Source organism: Stegodyphus dumicola, chromosome 5 (genome assembly GCF_044657685.1).
Source record: "Stegodyphus dumicola isolate Sdum_Otavi_A_Nest chromosome 5, ASM4465768v1".
In the NCBI taxonomy this organism is placed as follows: Eukaryota; Metazoa; Arthropoda; class Arachnida; order Araneae; family Eresidae; genus Stegodyphus; species Stegodyphus dumicola.
In genome coordinates this window covers 190,595,992-190,613,614 of record NC_140772.1, presented here as the reverse complement: position 1 = coordinate 190,613,614, position 17,623 = coordinate 190,595,992, and the positions used below count along the sequence as shown (strand labels likewise).

Genomic DNA, 17,623 nt, shown 5'->3' with positions numbered 1-17,623 from the left:
TTAAATGAAATATATTTGTCATCTTTTGGTGGATTAATCAAAATATCTGACATTTGTGATAATTTTTAAGCCGATTACATAATCATATTTCATTTCATCTGCCATTATTGCAGCATTTCAAAACAGCACCTTCACTTGCAGAAACCATACTTTTGGATCCAGTTTCCAAAATGATGGAATTTTAATACCATACTTGCCAACCTATGACACTCAAAAATCAGATTTTTCACAATGTTAAAAGGACTTTTTAAATCATAAAAATATAGTTTTCAATAATGAATTAACTTTAAATAGTTACTAAGTCTTAAATGCAAGCAACACAAAATACCTTACACATAAAAAACACTTTTATTACTTGCATCATTTCTTTTTTTTTTTTAAAAAAAAGAAACTTTAATCAGTTTTCGTACAAATGTTATGAACACTGGCAGATTATGCTTTCATTAAGAAAGAAACTTCATAATTTTGTTCATAGCAATTGCCACGTAGGCCTGCTTTCGCTAATAAAAGTTTTCTAATGTGTCATCACTAATATTAGATCTAAATTTAGTCCTCGTTTTCGCAACAACACTGAAAATCCTCTCGCACTCCGCATTACTATGGGGAACTGTAAAGATGGCCAACCTAATTCTAGACAGTTCACTATATTTTAAAATTCCATCAGCATCTTTCAGTTTTCCAATTAAACTCCACTGGGTGTCAAACCTAGCTGATTTTATAACTTCATCCAAGTTTTCTAATTGTAAACTGCAAAATTGCGACTGCAGTATGTCAGTGGCAACATCAATATCATCATCTTTCATGACTAAATGAAGTAACACAGGAAATGCATTCAAAAAGTACCTTATATCAGAAAAAAGATGCATTTGCTAGAGCAGAAACATCAGCAACTTTAGCATGCAAAATCACTTCATTGTTGACTCTGGATTAAAAAAAGAAACAATTGGATACAGTTTTGAATCAGTATTATTGCTTCCATCCATAGAGAGGCAGAACAGAGCTGTTTTAATGCAATCAATAACTGAAGATTTAATTTTCAAACTCATTACTTAACAATTGCACCTGCTTTGGTCATTGCACTTGAGTATTTCTTAGCGATTTCACTATCAGGAACCATTTTTCTAAATAAAGCTGCAGCGTGATCCGATGCATTCAGTGGCAGGTTGTGCTCCAGTAAAAAGGCAGAGAACAGATATTCTGCATTAATCACTTTTTGGTCCTTTGTTTCCGACAAAAAATTTAATTTTTCGTTTTTTTTTTTCAAAACAACTCATGTTGTCCTTGTGCTTTTGTGTACGCACATGTTTCAGAACATCTGCGCTTCCACCATGCGAAATCGAAAAATCGCAAATTTATTACATTTCCTTGAGGAAATAATGGAAGGAAAGTCAACTGTGTACGATTGTTGAAACATACACGAGTATTTCACCTTTCTCGCAGACATAACAAAAGATGATAATTTATAACACTATTTCCCGAAGGCATGTGTACTCACACAACTCAGGACAAGATGAACGAAATAACGAAAGAACATCCACATAACAGCCTTGAGTTTGCTTTGTGCTCATTGGCTAATATATGCCAGATGACACGCAGTGGAGCTCGATGCCCATTGGAGAACTGGAGAATGACGTTTCTGGATACGTATGCTCTCACTCACAAAGCAGAAATTCTCATCTGATTTGCAAGCTTTTGTTTTAGATATAATCTAGAGAAAATTCAATTGCTTTCAGACGCCTAAAATCACTTTTTTTTTTTTTTGTTCATATAACGAAGTATTAAGCCAAGTTCCATAAAAATCGTGAGAAATATTAAGAATAAGAAAAAGTCGGGAGAAATATATTGTAAATCGGGTTGGCGGGAAAGCGGTCGAAAATCGGAAGTCTCCCGCCTAAATCAATAGCGTTAGTATTACAGAGTTGGCAACTCTGTAATACTAACGCTATTGATGACTCATGTTGAAGCATAACTTTTATTTACATCATTGTTTGCCATTTTTGTTTAATTAATGCTTAAGAATGGTCAGTTGTCTCCAATGAAGGGAATGTAAAAATAATCTTTTAAAAAAACACTGTCAGCTACCTAAAGACTAGAGAACTTGTTTACAGGAACAAAATGAACAACGTTTTAATTTTTTTTTTTATTCTGAAAAATAATAGAGTTGCCACTTCACAAAAGATACAGAAGTTGGATAAAATATGGAAACAGCTTGTAAAATGCATGTTTGTACTGAGATATTTATTCTTGCAATAGCTGTTGGTGGTGTAATGTGTTTGCTCACTAACACTACCTGTACAACATCCTCAATATGTTGCAAGTGTTATTCGGTATCAAGACAGTGTTCTGTGCACATGTTGGAGCTAAATGAATTCAAACGTGGGCAAATTGTTGGGGCTTGTATGGTGGATACTTCCGTAATCAAGGTAGCTGAAGTGTTTGGTGTTTCAAGAAGCACAGTATCCTTTACATACAGGAAAAACAGAAAAACGCCACCCACTAAATAACAGTAGATGAAAATGATTGATCATGACAGATGATCGTTGAAAAGGATCATGATGAAAAATAAGAGGGCTACAGCTGCAAAAGTGACTGCTGAACTAAATGTCACACTTGCAAATCCTATCAGCACACAAACAATACAAACTGAGCCCACAAACAATACAAAACAAACAGGGTATTTTGAGGAGAATTGCAGTTCAAAAGCCACTGTTCAGTGATTGAAATGCCTGTACGAGGAGAAAGTGATGCCAAAATCACAAAAAAATGGACTGCAGAGCAATGGAAGATTGTCATTAGGTCAGATGAGTCTTGCTCCAAATTGTTTTGAACATCTGGGTGAGTTTACGCCTGGTGAATGCCATACCAAGCATATCATAGAGACTGTTTGCTGCCAAGTGTGAAACATGGCAGAGGCTTGGTTATGGTTTGGGCAGCCATACCGTGGTATTCCATGGGACCCATCATTACTGTGCAAGGTCTCGTTACTGCCATTGATTACGTAACCATTTTGGCTGATCACGTGATTTCAAGATGACAGAGCTCCTGCCCACTCAGCTCACCTCATCCATACTCCAGGATGCATAACACTAGGGTTACAAGAGGGTGTTCATGGCTTCTTATTTATTATTCAAAGCTATCTTGTCAGATAATACAGGACATCCGGCTGTTGACCTTCTGCTGATGCATCTGGTAGCTACTCAAGCCTCAGGACACTAGTGTATCCTTTGTGAGAGAAAAACAATTCTCAAAACATTTTACTTTGCCTGATTTCACCATTTAACATGCAGAAGTATGTTTTGTGACTGCAATCGATTCTGCAGATTCCTTTCATTAGTTCTTGCTTCACCTGAGTGAGAATGCAATGCATTTTGCATAACTCTTTGTTCTCTGTCTGCCCTGACGTCTGCACATTATTTGGAGCATTCATTCATAGTGTTGCATTTTCACTGTCACATAATGTATATTCTAAGAAGTTTTTTACAGTAAGGATATTTTTTAAGCATTAAATTCAGACATACTTGCACACATCACATGACACATGAAAATAAATACCATAAACAAAAATTGTGTTCTCCACATTCAAAATTTCATTAAATTAAAGCAACGAGGAAAGATTACTTAATACATTCATAAACTTTGATATAAAATAGAAACATTTTGCCATTTAACATGCAGAAGTATGTTTTGTGAAAATTAAAATAATTCATAATGTATTATATGACACATATACTTAGCAAACTAGAAGCAAGCAATGACATATTTTTAGTACCATTTTGTGAAAATTAAAATAATTTATAATGTATTATTTGACACATACATTAAGCACACTACAAGAAATGACGTATTTTAGTGCCTATCTGAATGCCAGATATAATTCATTACAAATAATTACCCTTCCTCCATACTGCAGTCTAGGAGGTGGCAAGACACGTCCTTTCACTTCAACCATTGTGTTTGATATGTGAAGATCAAATTCTTTTATGTAAGGATCTTCACTATAGTCATTTTTTTTAACCTGTATACAATAAAATAATTAAAGTGTTATTGTAATAAGAAAAAATAGTTCATTATGAACTTTAATTTAAAATAAAGACATATATCTGTACGAACCAATTTACTGATATCTTCTTGCCTGTTAGGTGCAGAGCGTGCAGTAACCTATAAAATTTTTTCATACATTCAAATTTCAGCTTTAATTTCTGAAAAACAACATTTATTAAAAAGTGATGTTCTTCCAACACACATGTTGGACTATCCATTTTATGAACCTTAAAATTTGCATTTTAGATGTGGAATTACAGTCAAAAGTCGTTAATCCGGACTTGTCGGGATTTCGGCGATTCCGGATTATCGATTTTTCCGAATTATAGATCATTAGTTTAAATCTGGTAACATGGCATGCAGAAATCATAAAATTAAAAATATCAAATCGTAATTTATGAAATAAAGAGCAATTATGATCTAAAGAGTATCAAAATTTACAAAAAGAAAAGCTAAATATTTATTTGTTTACTTTATTAAACATTTCTTTCAATGTAAGTTGTTTAATTTGCTTCGTTTCATGTGATAATACTTTCTCTTTAATTCTATTAAACAGACATAATTTCTTGTTTAGTTACAAAGTTCCGCTGTTCAAGTCCTATAATTGCTGTGTCGAGAATACCGACTAATTTGTCAATCGAAATTTTCTCGTTTTCAATAACCTCTGAGTCACTTTCTTCACTATCGGAAGCAAATTATAATGACGAGAAATCATATCAAAGACCAAGTACATCGAGGTGAAATACTACATTTAGTAAAGAATTATAAGCCAAATAAAACAAAAACATCTGCCCTGAAGATAAGGATAGTGCTGACAGATCAACTTCCAACACATTGCGCACCGCCGTGTCGTTTCCCTCCCCCCGCAGAGCAGCGTGAAATTGATAAACATATTTCGGAATGGTTAGACAAACAAAGGATATGCTTTTATCCATTTTTTGCAGCAATTCCACTTTTTGTTTGATGGACATTGAAACATACTTTTGCTTTGCAGATCCTCTGGCAGCTCCAACATCGGGAAACTCTATTTGACATAATCGAAAGTTCAAGCTTACTTTTATAAAATTGCTCTAACAGTCTGCAGAAAATAATAAGCCGGATCCAATTCGAAGATTAAGGAACAACACAATCTACAACATTAACTGAAATAGATAATTAGATAATTTTAGATTAGCTTACACCGTCCGTTATACATTAAACGCGCATGTGTAAACGTATTATGCACATGCGCATGTTTGAACCATTATGCGCTGACGCATGTGCAGAAAGTTTTTAGCTTTGAGGTCCGGATTATAGATCATTCCGGATTATGGGTGTCCGAATTAACGACTTTTGACTGTATATGAGCTGTAAACTTCAAGTAAATAAGCCAATAAGATTACGGAGTATCATAAATCCTAGGAAAATAATCCTTAACCAATAAAACCTTAAAATTTAATGCAAATTTATTTTTTAATTTAACAGAATGTTAGCAACAACACTGTGTTAAAATTAAAATTGATCTGCTGATGTTCTTGATAATGAGGTTCAGCGTGTAAAATTCACCATACTAAACATATTACATTGAGAAAATATGAACATGACTTTAGATGTTAACTTGTATGTAATATATATACAGCATATGAAATATACTGATGGCCATTAAAACTGCAACATTGTGAAGAGGCACACAATAAACTTGAAATTTGCTTGAATAATAAAACATATTTGGATACAAAAATGAGCAGGATTTCACGGCATACACACATTACAGCAAGGATAATAACATCTTGAAACAGTTTAAAAATAAAATAATAATGTTGGTTTTTCATTCAGAAACTGCATTTACTTATTAATTTTTGTGCTGGATGTTGTCCTAAGCTTTCTGCAAGAAGGAGAAACTCAAACCAGCACGTTTCACAATTCCATCAAGGGAGAATCATAATTTACCAGGAATGTAAATTACTGGATCATGCAACTGCTGCTTGGGCAGGTTAAGATTCAGTCACCATCATCAATTTGCAATTGGTGGTCAAGGATGGCAACAGAGCATGATGTGTGGAATCACAATTATTCTTATTCACAACTGCTCAAAATGATACACAACTTGTCCACATCACTGTTAGAGAACATAAAGCTGCATCACATATCCTGGGTCATGGAGTTCAAGGAATTGCAAAATACCAAGTAGGGTATTGCAAATCTAAGTATGGAACAAATACATAACGAAATACTTACTGACTTGCAAAACAAGTACACCAGTATTGCAAGTCTCAGACAATGCAAATGGCATTGCATGTACAATACAATACCATCTGCATTGCCTGAAATTGTCAACAAAGTGATCGTTGTTTCATTTTCTCATGATGTTACAGCACAGGAATGTTTTTATGATGAATCCCACTTTTGTTTACAGCATCATGAGGGCTATATCTGTGTGCTCAAGCAATGAGGGAAAGGAAGGTTGAAAGCTTGCATTTTTCATCATTATATCAGTCTAGCAAATGGATTGCTGATGTGAGGTTTCATTGGGTATGCATTTGATTTATATCCAGTCCGGATATCCAATATTTTGACTAGCCAACATTATATTATTGAGTTTTAATGCCTGCAGCTGACTCAAATTTTCAGGGTCTCCATACTTTTCAATAGAACAATATAAGCCAGCATCTTGCCTATACAGTCTTATCTTTCGCAAAATACAGGGTATTTGACTCATGCCTAGGTTTGTGCATTCTTGAGAACTCTTATCAACTGAAAAAGACTGCTTAGTGACTGCAGAAAGAATGGCCTAACAACATCTGCTAGCCAATATGAAAGATTGACTGTTTACTCTCACACTGGATGACCTCATTATCAATACAAGGTAGCATTAGCAACAAGACACATCGTTGTAGTTGCCATGAGTTTCAGAATGAATAATGATTGAAAAATGTATGCATGTGTATCAGAGAGCATTTGACTCATGGTATAAATAAATATTATAGTCAAACTGGTATTATCAGAAATGGCATATATTGAAATTATTATAAGATAAATCGATAAAAATGTTAAAAAATTTTTAAACTATACATAACAAAATTTAAAAATTATCTGCAATTTCCTTTTTTTTCCAAACGACTAATTCTTTTCTGTAATCAATGCAAACAATTCAGTATTTGTTATTATGTAGTAATTGCATTCATGGAAAATGCCAACTGTTTAAACATAATAATAATTAAAAAAAAAAAAAACTACCACTGGACAACTGGTGCAATACATTCTCTGAGAGATTAAAGCACAAAAAACAAAACTAAGAAATCAGAAATTTGCACAAGAATTTTACACTTTTCTCAATCAACCAGCTACATAAAAGTAAATTCATGATAATGACAAATATAACTACAGAAGAATTTTTTAAGATGCAACCAAACAAAACATACAAAATAAAATCCCATTCCAAATATCCATAATGTGAAAATAGACTTTTTAACTTTTAGCACATCAGTAAGAGTTAAAATAATAAATAAAATACATTTAAGTACCTTAATCATGGTAGAAGTTTGTGTATCAGTTAGCTTCTTCATACATCGCTGACCAGCAACTATATTACAAACCTTGAAGAAAAAATACACACACACACACACATATATATATATATATATATGTTATATATATATATATAACATGCCATAAATTAAAATAATTAAGAGTCCTTAAAACTGAGACACAGAGAGAGTACTTAGAAGACACTCACTTCCAGAGGCAAATACGTATGCTTATGCTCTTGTCCAACTTGCAAGCAAGGAAGAAAAGGATACCTAAAGATAAGCATAAAATCAACTCACCTTGAATTTATTTTGAAATTTATATAACTGGCATCTAACATTACGATAACAGAAATTATTATATAAATACTATTCCTGCATAAAAGAATAATATTGCAGCTCATGTAATAAATTTCATATGAAAAACAAAGATGTAAAAATTTTGTAAGAATACAAGCTATCAATTGGGCAATAATTGTTAGGGGAATTTAAATTCATAATGAGCAAGTGATTGAATTACAGACAGACTAATTTGTTATGTCTTGCCTAGACAAGAAAAATTGGATAATGTTATATTAAAACTGGCCAATAATGATTAGTTAATAGATTATGGCATAGTATGTGAGAGTCATCTACGAGGGCATTTTGAAAAGTAAAGATACAATGGCTCGCATTCTTAAAAAAAAAAAAAAAAAAAAAATTATTTAGAAAATGTCAGTTACATCTTATTAACTGGATTATTTATTATTTTTTGACATAATCACCCCCATTATCCAAACATTTGTTAAGTCGGTGCACAAACTTTTGTATCCCACAGTCATAGAAGGTTGTCGCCTGTTGGAATCCAACACGCACACATTTTCCTGTACCTTAACTTGACAGTCACAACTTCATAAAGAGTTGTCATTGACACTTCCTGTATGATCTGATGCAATTCTTTCAATTTGAGATGTCTATTTGCACGAATTGCTTCCTCTGTTCTCTGAAGAAGGGCATCAGAGATGACAGATGGCCAACCTAGTCTTTGTTCGTCATGAACATCGATCCTACCTTCAGAGAAATGACGACACCATTTTGTTATATTTTGTCGATTCATAATGTTCCCATAAACAGAAACAATTTCTTTATGAATATCTGCTGGTCGCTGACCTTTTGCTTGAAGAAAACTTATGATGGAGGGCACTTCGCATTTGGCGGGATTTTTAATCAGCGCATTTTAAACACAACTTACTCCAATCAGAATCAACGTTGAAATGCCGAACGACTGCGAGGAGAAACCTAATGGTTCAGCGAGGAGAAACCTAACGGTTCAAGGTTAACACCTGTGTTGCCAACTTGCTCACCAAAACTTTTCTTTTCCTCTGGCGTACGGTGTTTCTTTACTTTTCAAAATGCCCTCGTATTTTAGAAACAATACCTTCATGAAGGATTTTATAAGGGTTTATTATACAAGAAAAAAACATGTGGCCTACTTATCCGCTAAGGATTTGGCTCTGTTAAAAAGAAGGGGGGAAAAAAACCTCTGTTTATGAACCAACAGCAGGATTTTAAGAAGCTGGACAGCAGTTTCCAAAAGATTTACAACAGATAAAATGCAGATTAAACGATGGTTAGCATTTTCAAAAATGAAGTATTTTTTAATAAAAGCATGCAGATCATCTTTGTTAGACTCTATGCTGTAGCATACTTAACAAGCTACAATATGTATTGCAAAAAGCTAACTCTGTACATAAAGCATACAGAGGAAAAAATTATGAAATTTTCTTTGTTGTGTTAGTCTGTAAATGATGCAGCAATACCTGAGGTTTGAATGCACTGTGTTACAACTATACAATGAAACATTTTTGCTAAAAAAATTACTACTTTATTATTGCATAGTTACTCAGTTATTTCCTTCTCAGTTTATTCAGATATTTTATTTGTAATAGCCCCATAAATAAAGGACAGAAATGCATTGTTATTCTATTAAATTTGACAATAGAAATGGGAAATAAATATTACTGAATATATCATAGAAACTGAGGTTGCATCATACATAATTACAAAGAGGGGGGACTTCACACTTAGAATGCAATGGGAAAATTAAAATCAACTACTATAATCATTTCAATCCACTAATAAAGAACAAAACTAATATTTGTTTAAACCATCTGAATTTACCATTCCCCCCCCCCCAAGAGAAAAACGTGAAAGAATATTAATAGTTTATTTACTAACAGATCATATGAATTTAATATTTTTCTAAAAGTAATTAATAAAAAAAGCAAAACTAAAGGTAAAGTGAATACATTAATAATTTCATCATTCTCTAAAATAAAAAATGAAGACTTTTGTGTTTTGTTCTGTCATAACGATGATGGAATCAATATAACAAGATTTTCAATAATTTCAAAAGGGGGAAAATTGAGCAAGAAATAGCTAAAAAAAAGTTATTGATTTCCATTATTCTTATTTGTGTTTAATAAAATAATATATTCAAATTTACAAAAGTAAACCATAAAACAAGAATTACAAAAATCTAAAGGATGTTTAAAAAATGATAAAATTAAAAAATTTTAAATTGAGAACTTTGCATGTGCATTCATTCTATTTATTCTTTGAGATGTAAAATACTTTTATTTTTTCTGTCATGCAACGGAGGAATTCTAACAATTAACATTAATTAGTGCAGCATTATTAACAACATTATAATAATGGCACTATTTCACACAAAGGAAGCAGAGTTGACTGAAAAGATCTAGAACTTCCTTTGTGTAAACTGAATTATTTTCGTATTACTCACACAGCCTAAAAAATTCACTTAAAATGTTTGATATTTCAGATATCTTAAAGAGCAAATTTTATCACAAATTAAGACCCAAATGCCAAAATAAAATTATGATTTATGATTAAATATAGCTTGAGATACATAAATAAATGATGAAGAATTTCTAGATACTTACTCACATACTTCTTTTAATTACCATTAAAGTTTTCAAGGCATAGTATTTGTTTTATTTAAGCAAAAATACTGAATTTAGTTTGGTAAGTGTTTTTAGTTATGAAATGTGTTAAAACAAAATGAAAGCTGATTAACAGTGGGAAAAAATAAATAAAGCTTACCTTTGGAGCCAAATTACCATTCCTCCCCCCCTGCTGGATTGCAACTTAAAACACAACTAAACTAGTTACCTATCTGCTTATTAAATCATATAAAGCAAAGCACTAGTACTTCAAAATTTATATTTACATTTTTGACATCTATTTATACCACATGAGAAACTATTAAAATTTATAAAACTTACACAACAAAAACATTTTTTAAAATCTTTCAAAAAGGAGGAAAAAAATACAAAATAAAATAATCTTTTTAAACATCACCTTAATTTAAGTTGGTACTTATCAAGGAAATATTTTGCAACAGTGCACTCAACAGTCTGACCACTATCTAACTGTAAAGGGAACCTATATTAGAAGAAAATAATTTAAATTTTTAAGAACAAAAATGTAAACAAATTTCTTGTCCATTCAATTCAATTAAAATAATTTTATTACTTAAAGATATAAAAACAAAGGATTAGTTTTCAAGTGGGTCAGAGTAATGTACCCACATACAAATTTTAAATGTAAATAAAATAATACTAGAAAAAGTTTAAAGGACTTTTCATGACAAAGAAATTACATACTACATACTACTGTATATTGGTGATGTTTTCTGTACATATGAATAAATAACTGTCATTCATTTCCATTTATAGATATCATTTGGCAATGCTTAGTTTAGGCTATACTGGTAACAACAGCTTGACGTTTTCGGAATGATTTCTTTGGAATATAGTTAATGTATTTTTTACAGCTGGCACATTTGCTCATCTTGAAAAATAGTCCTTATTTCAAATATATACAGTCAAAAGTCGTTAATTCGGAATGATCTATAATCCGGACCTCAAAACTAAAAACTTTCTGCGCATGCGCCACGTTGACACATGCGCATAGGCGTTTACGCGTGCGCGTAAGACCTTTTACGACTGCACATATGAGTGTGCGCAAGTGCAGAATACATTTTCGCGTGCGCGTTTTATGTATAATGGACGTATAAGCTAAAATTATCTAATTATCTATTTCAGTTAATGTTGATGATTGCGTTGTTCCTTAATTTTCGAATTGGATCCCGCTTATTATTTTTTGCAGACTGTAAGAGCAATTTTATAAAAGTAAGCTTAAACTTTCGATTATATCAAATAGAATTTCCAATATATATTTGTTAATATGTAAAGGATCTAAAGCGAAAGTATGTTTTGAAATCCGAAATCTGTTTATCAATTTCACGCTGCTCGGCGGGGGGATCGCCGTGGCGGGCGCATAATGAATTGGAAGTTGATCTGTCAGCACTATCCTTATCTTCAGCGCAGATGTTTTAATTTTTTTGGCTTATAATTCCTTACCAAATGTAGTATTTCATCTCGATATGCTCCGTCTTTGATATGATTTAAAACAAGTTCCTCGTCATTATAATTCGCTTCCGATAGCGAAGAAAGTGACAGAGGTTATTGAAAACGAAAAAATTTCGATTGACAAATTAGTCGGTGTTCTCGACACAGCAATTATAGGACTTGAACAGCGGAACTTTGTAACTGAACAAGAAATTATGTCTGTTTAATAGAATTAAAGAGAAAGTATTATCACATGAAACAAAGCAAAACTTAAACAACTTACATTGAAAGAAATGTTTAATAAAGTAAACAAATAAATATTAAGCTTTTTGCAAATTTTGATACCCTTTAGATCATAATTGTTCTTTATTTCATAAATTACGGTTTCATATTTTTAATTTTAGAATTTTTGCATGCCATCTTACGAGATTTAAACTGATGATCTATAATCCGGAAAAATCAATAATCCGGAATCGCCGAAGTCCCGACGAGTCCGGATTAACGACTTTTGACTGTACACTGATTTTCTAGTCTGTAGTTCTTGCTACTTACAAGTATACTTATAACTTTTAAGAACATACAAGTATCAGTACTAGATATTTTACAAAAGACATGCATAAAAATGTATCATAATCACATACATAATATTTAAGTTTAATAAAATATTTCATTAGTAGATTAAAATACATACGCCTGCATTTGTGCTGAACGTCTAGTAACATTGCAAACTCTGTATTTTCTTCTCATTGTGCCGCAGTGTGTTATTTCTATCTTTAAACCTTTGATTTCCTTGGTGAATTTGACCCTTTGAGAATCAGTGATAGGTTTTGTCAAAGGTTCTTTAGCTTCAATAACTTCAGCCAAAAAGTCAACAACTGGTAAACTTCTATAAAATGCAGTGGCAGATACTAAATAATATAAAGAAATAATATTTATAATATTCATAAAAGTTAAAAAAAGTTATATGTTTTTTCAAAAGTTTAAAAAAATTATTGCTTACAAAATACCAGACAAATTTTAGGCTCCAAATATTTCTTGGTACATTATGATCATTCTTTTTCAATATTTATATTTTCTTTACAAGGTTATCCACAATTATTGCTTATTAACATGACACATTTTTTATAAGATTAAAAGACACAAAATTATTTTGCACATTTATCTAACACCATATGCATGTATTATTCTTCTACAATACATCCATTTTGTTATTGGTTTCACAGTTTTTCTATGCAACCTTAAAAAAATAAGAGTACAAGATAAAAAATTAAGGGGAATGAGCAGGAGAATGTAAGAAAGCAATGGAACTGTCCACAGAAAGACCTTTATTTGTATCAGGCATAAATGGTTTTGTAGAGCGCAAGATATACCACACTCTAGCAGATGTCAGGCGATTCATATATGATTAATGTGTAGAGACATTAGGTATTTTTTGAAAGGAAGGAAAGATGAAAAAATGAGCAACATCCTTGCCAGGAATCGAACTATGGACCTCTGGAATACGCGCACAGCGTACAGACCACTACACTACGAAGGCATGCTAAGAAAGTGGGAGAAATACCTTATAAATGTTAGTCTGGCATAAGACAGTTAGTTCTATGCAATTAATGAAACTGTTATGATGTATTTATATGCACCATTACACAACTGGTGCACAATATAAAATGAACTAGTACACAATACAAAAACATATTTTTCTTGCTTGTACCTTCTGGATAGCTGGATATGTCAATGCACCCAAAACCAATTTGGGACACAAAAGTCCAGCAACATCTTGCAGTCAATAATCTGTGAAGAAAAGAGAGACGACAAATACATTTAAGAATGTGCATTGCAGAGATCATCCAAAGATGTCTGAGGAAACAATACGGGATGTGACAGAAAAGCTATTGGCGTTCCCAAATAAGTCTTTGCAGGTACCTGAACTGGGAACGTTGGCAAATGAACTAGAAATGCCCAAAAGAATACAACAAAAGGGTACCCAAACCATAAGATCTTTAAGTTTCCATATTAATGCATGAGAAAATTATTAGACACTTAATTATTGTAAAAAGATGCTAAAAGTATCTGCTTATGGAAAAGGATGTTTCTGTAGAAAACTGGCCTATATTTAGGTTACATAAGAGGAAAATTATAAAAACCTCATACAGTAATTCCCATCTATCTGCCAGAAATGGAATCAGAAGTGAGTTACCAGTATTGTGAGGCTTTAGTTTACCACAATGGGTTTATAAGGAAAGAGTAGAATTTAATAATACTCGGAAAAAATTTGCCTAACTGAATGAGTACATACTCTTTATGCACCCCAAAGCAATATCATTATATTTTGACCAGTAAATTTTTTAAAACTTTCTTTGAGACGATTATCAGCAATTAGACACCTAGTATATTTTGTGGTCTTTCACCAATTATCTCCCCCTTTCTTTAACTAACTGTTAAAATTATTTAGAACTTCAATTCTTATTTGGGCCAACTTTAATTCTTACTAATTACCCTTTTAAGAAGAATGATGATAATTTAAATACCTTTCACATGAAATTATTGGAAAATCTCTACATATAATAAAAGAAAGAGTCTGTGTGTGTATGTGTCTTTCATTCGCACTGCGCTTAAACTATAATAAACCCACGGTTACGAAATTTGGTACATAGGTGAATTTAGACAAGAGCCAGTGCACCTCAAAGCGATTTTTTCGAAATTCGAATTCAAATTTTTTAAATTTTATGTTTTGTGATGAAATCGCGTCATTTTGAGACATAATGGGCTATAGGAAAGCGAGATTTTACTCTACACACTCCATTTTCACATCGTCATGAAACATAGGCACTTAGCTATTTTACGAACTTAAAATAAATTTTGTGTTTCAATAAATCGATTAAATGCGAATTTATTTAACAAAGCGGGCTTAACACCTTTTCAACGGGATTTTTTCTAAAAATGTACAGTTTATTTTTCTTTGACTTTTGGACACGTTAAAACTTCATCCTTGTGAATGCTTTTACAAAAAGAATTTGGGGAAAATGATAATATTTTATATTTTAAAAACAATTTTTAAATGAAGCTTCCGAGTACAGTTCTCACATCTCACATCTTTAAAAATGTGATTTTGGCAACAATTTTCCTGTCTTATTGTTGCTGACAGATTTTTGATGAAATCGCATCATTTTGAATAGTTTCATTCTTGTAGAAATATGGGTTTGGCAACAATTTTTCATCGTATTTCTTATATCACTGTTTTTAGGAGATTGGCAAATTTCATTGTCATATATATATATATATATATATATATATATAATACATTTTTATTGATTTTTTTTACACAGTTGTTCTGAAAAGTAAAATTTTGCACGGAATTTTACGTTTTTTGAGTTGCTTTCATGTTACATTTTGCTTATTTCACTGTTTGTAAGATACTGAAAAATTTTGCATGATTTTTTTCCTTCAACGGAAAGTTGGTTAATTTTTTTATTAGGATAATTAATATTTGTATTAAGGGATATAGCTTATTTCATTGTAATTTTTTCCTCTTGTAAATATAAGATAAAATATCATTAATTATACTTTGCTTTTCAGAACTTTTTGTTTTTTGTATTCTTTTATGTTATTTATTGCTCATTTCACTGTTTTTAAGATAATTTCACTGTTTTTAAGATAAGTTTATACGTAATAACTTTTTTTTTTATGAAGTTCTTCTGCAGAGTAAAATTCTACGCAGTTTTTTAATTTAACGTTTGGTGTTCCCTTCAGCCATTTTTCCGGTACATTTAAAAGCCAGACGAAGGCTGGCAGCAAAGCTGCTAGTACTATAATAAAGAGAAAACTATTACTATGTATTCAGAGCAAAGGTATGTAGCATATTACTACTTTTAAATAACACATTTAAAAAAATTTCTGGAAATTGCTAAAAATGGTGCTATAAAAATAACTAAATAAATCAAACATAAATTTGAAACATCTTTAACAAAATTAAAAATGCATAAACACACCATCAATGTTAAGCATCATTTTCCATCGACTGGGACGAACACTTTGATGATATCCAAACCACACTTCCCTACCACCCCCTAAAGGATGATAGTAGCCAACAGGTGATGAAAAGAATGATCTACCAACTGGTGTAAAACTAGAGTTCAGAAAATAAAAAAAATGAAAACTTTTAGTGATAACTGTACAAACACAAAAATATATATAAATGGATATTAAAGTTGGATAGTTAAAAATAATAGCTAGAATTTTAATTTATTTAGAATACAAAGAGAAATTGAATTATTATTATACATTTTTCAGCATATACACTAGTGAACGAAACACAATGGTGATGTACAGATGCACAAATGGCAATGTTTCATAAAAAGCATATACACTTGCCAGAAAGAATACAGGTACCCTGATATGTAGACACAGAGAAAAAATGTCGTATTTACCAAAATGAGTTTTTTGTCTTTTTGCAGTAAATTTTTTTTTAAACTTACATATATGAAAAAAAAAAAGTATTGAAAAGTAAGCAAAATGACTAATAAATAATAGATAAAAAATTTGAAGGTCTCAGCTTCTTTAGCATTGAGTTTCTCAATATTTTGAAGTTTTTCCTCTTGTATATGGATATTTACAGCAACTGTGTGAAGATATGACATGCTATGGTCTACGAAATGAAATTTATCACTGAAAGCACTACAACAAAGATGAATATAGTACAGCAGAATTTCATTAATATACTGAGCACAAGTCATGGTCACAGGTGAAAGAATGCAGTATAAGAGTTTATTGACCATTAGACTAGCCCCTAACATTATGCTATAAGGAACATATTATTCCCTTTCATGGATACTTTCTGGATGTAAGGTACAGTACAAAGTCTGAAATCCAGACTCGTCGGGACTTCGGCAATTCTGGATTTGGGATTTTTCTGGATATTAGATCATTAGTTTAAATCTAGTAAGATGGCATGTAGAAATTATGAACATTAAAAATATGAAATTGTGATTTACGAAATAATGAGGTATTTATGATATAAATGGTATAAAATTTTACGAAAAAGCTTAATATTTATTTGTTTACCTTATTAAACAATTTTTTAATGTAAATTGTTTAAGTTGCTTCGTTTTTTGTGCTAATACTTTCTCTTTAGTTCTGTAGACAGACATAATCTCTTGTTTAGTTATATTGTTGAAGTCCTGTAATTTCTGTGTCGAAAATTCTGACTAACTTGTCAATTGAAATTTTTTTCGTTTTCAGTACCTTCTCTGTCACTTTCCTCACTATCAGTAGCAGTATTTTCTGGATCTAGAACCATACTACAGATTTTGCCATTCATTAATTGATTGATGATTGAGAAGCATTGTCATCACAATGAAAAACTTATTCTATATCATCTTCATTTATTACCGCTTCTCCACATTTCTTTACAAAATCCGTTATTTGGAAAATTTCACCTTTGTCTTGCGATATAAGAAAACCTTTAAAATTTGCGGCTGTCATCATTAAATTTAGTTGTCATTTACTATTATTTGGCTATGCATCATGAGCTTGGTGACTAACAACAAGTTGTTCCGTTAAATTTTATCTTGCTTCTATAGCGCAGTGAAACAATTAAGCCTGAATTGTATTAGTTTAGTTATTTATTATACTTATGTCTATTTCTTACACATGCTTAAGGATTATCAA

General features: G+C 31.6%; 1 protein-coding gene across 1 annotated transcript in view; it reads right to left on the bottom strand.

Annotated features, from left to right (window-relative positions):
* The window catches only part of LOC118204723 (protein argonaute-1-like), a 99,931-nt gene that overhangs the window by 41,505 nt on the left and 40,803 nt on the right, over window positions 1–17,623 (bottom strand). The window contains exons 6-12 of the mRNA XM_035377021.2: window positions 15,946–16,082; window positions 12,651–12,867; window positions 10,908–10,991; window positions 7,757–7,820; window positions 7,545–7,616; window positions 4,111–4,158; window positions 3,893–4,015 (exon numbers count right to left, since the gene is read on the bottom strand). Of these exons, the coding sequence (XP_035232912.1) occupies window positions 3,893–4,015; window positions 4,111–4,158; window positions 7,545–7,616; window positions 7,757–7,820; window positions 10,908–10,991; window positions 12,651–12,867; window positions 15,946–16,082 (745 nt within the window). The remainder of the gene's footprint in view (window positions 1–3,892; window positions 4,016–4,110; window positions 4,159–7,544; window positions 7,617–7,756; window positions 7,821–10,907; window positions 10,992–12,650; window positions 12,868–15,945; window positions 16,083–17,623) is intronic.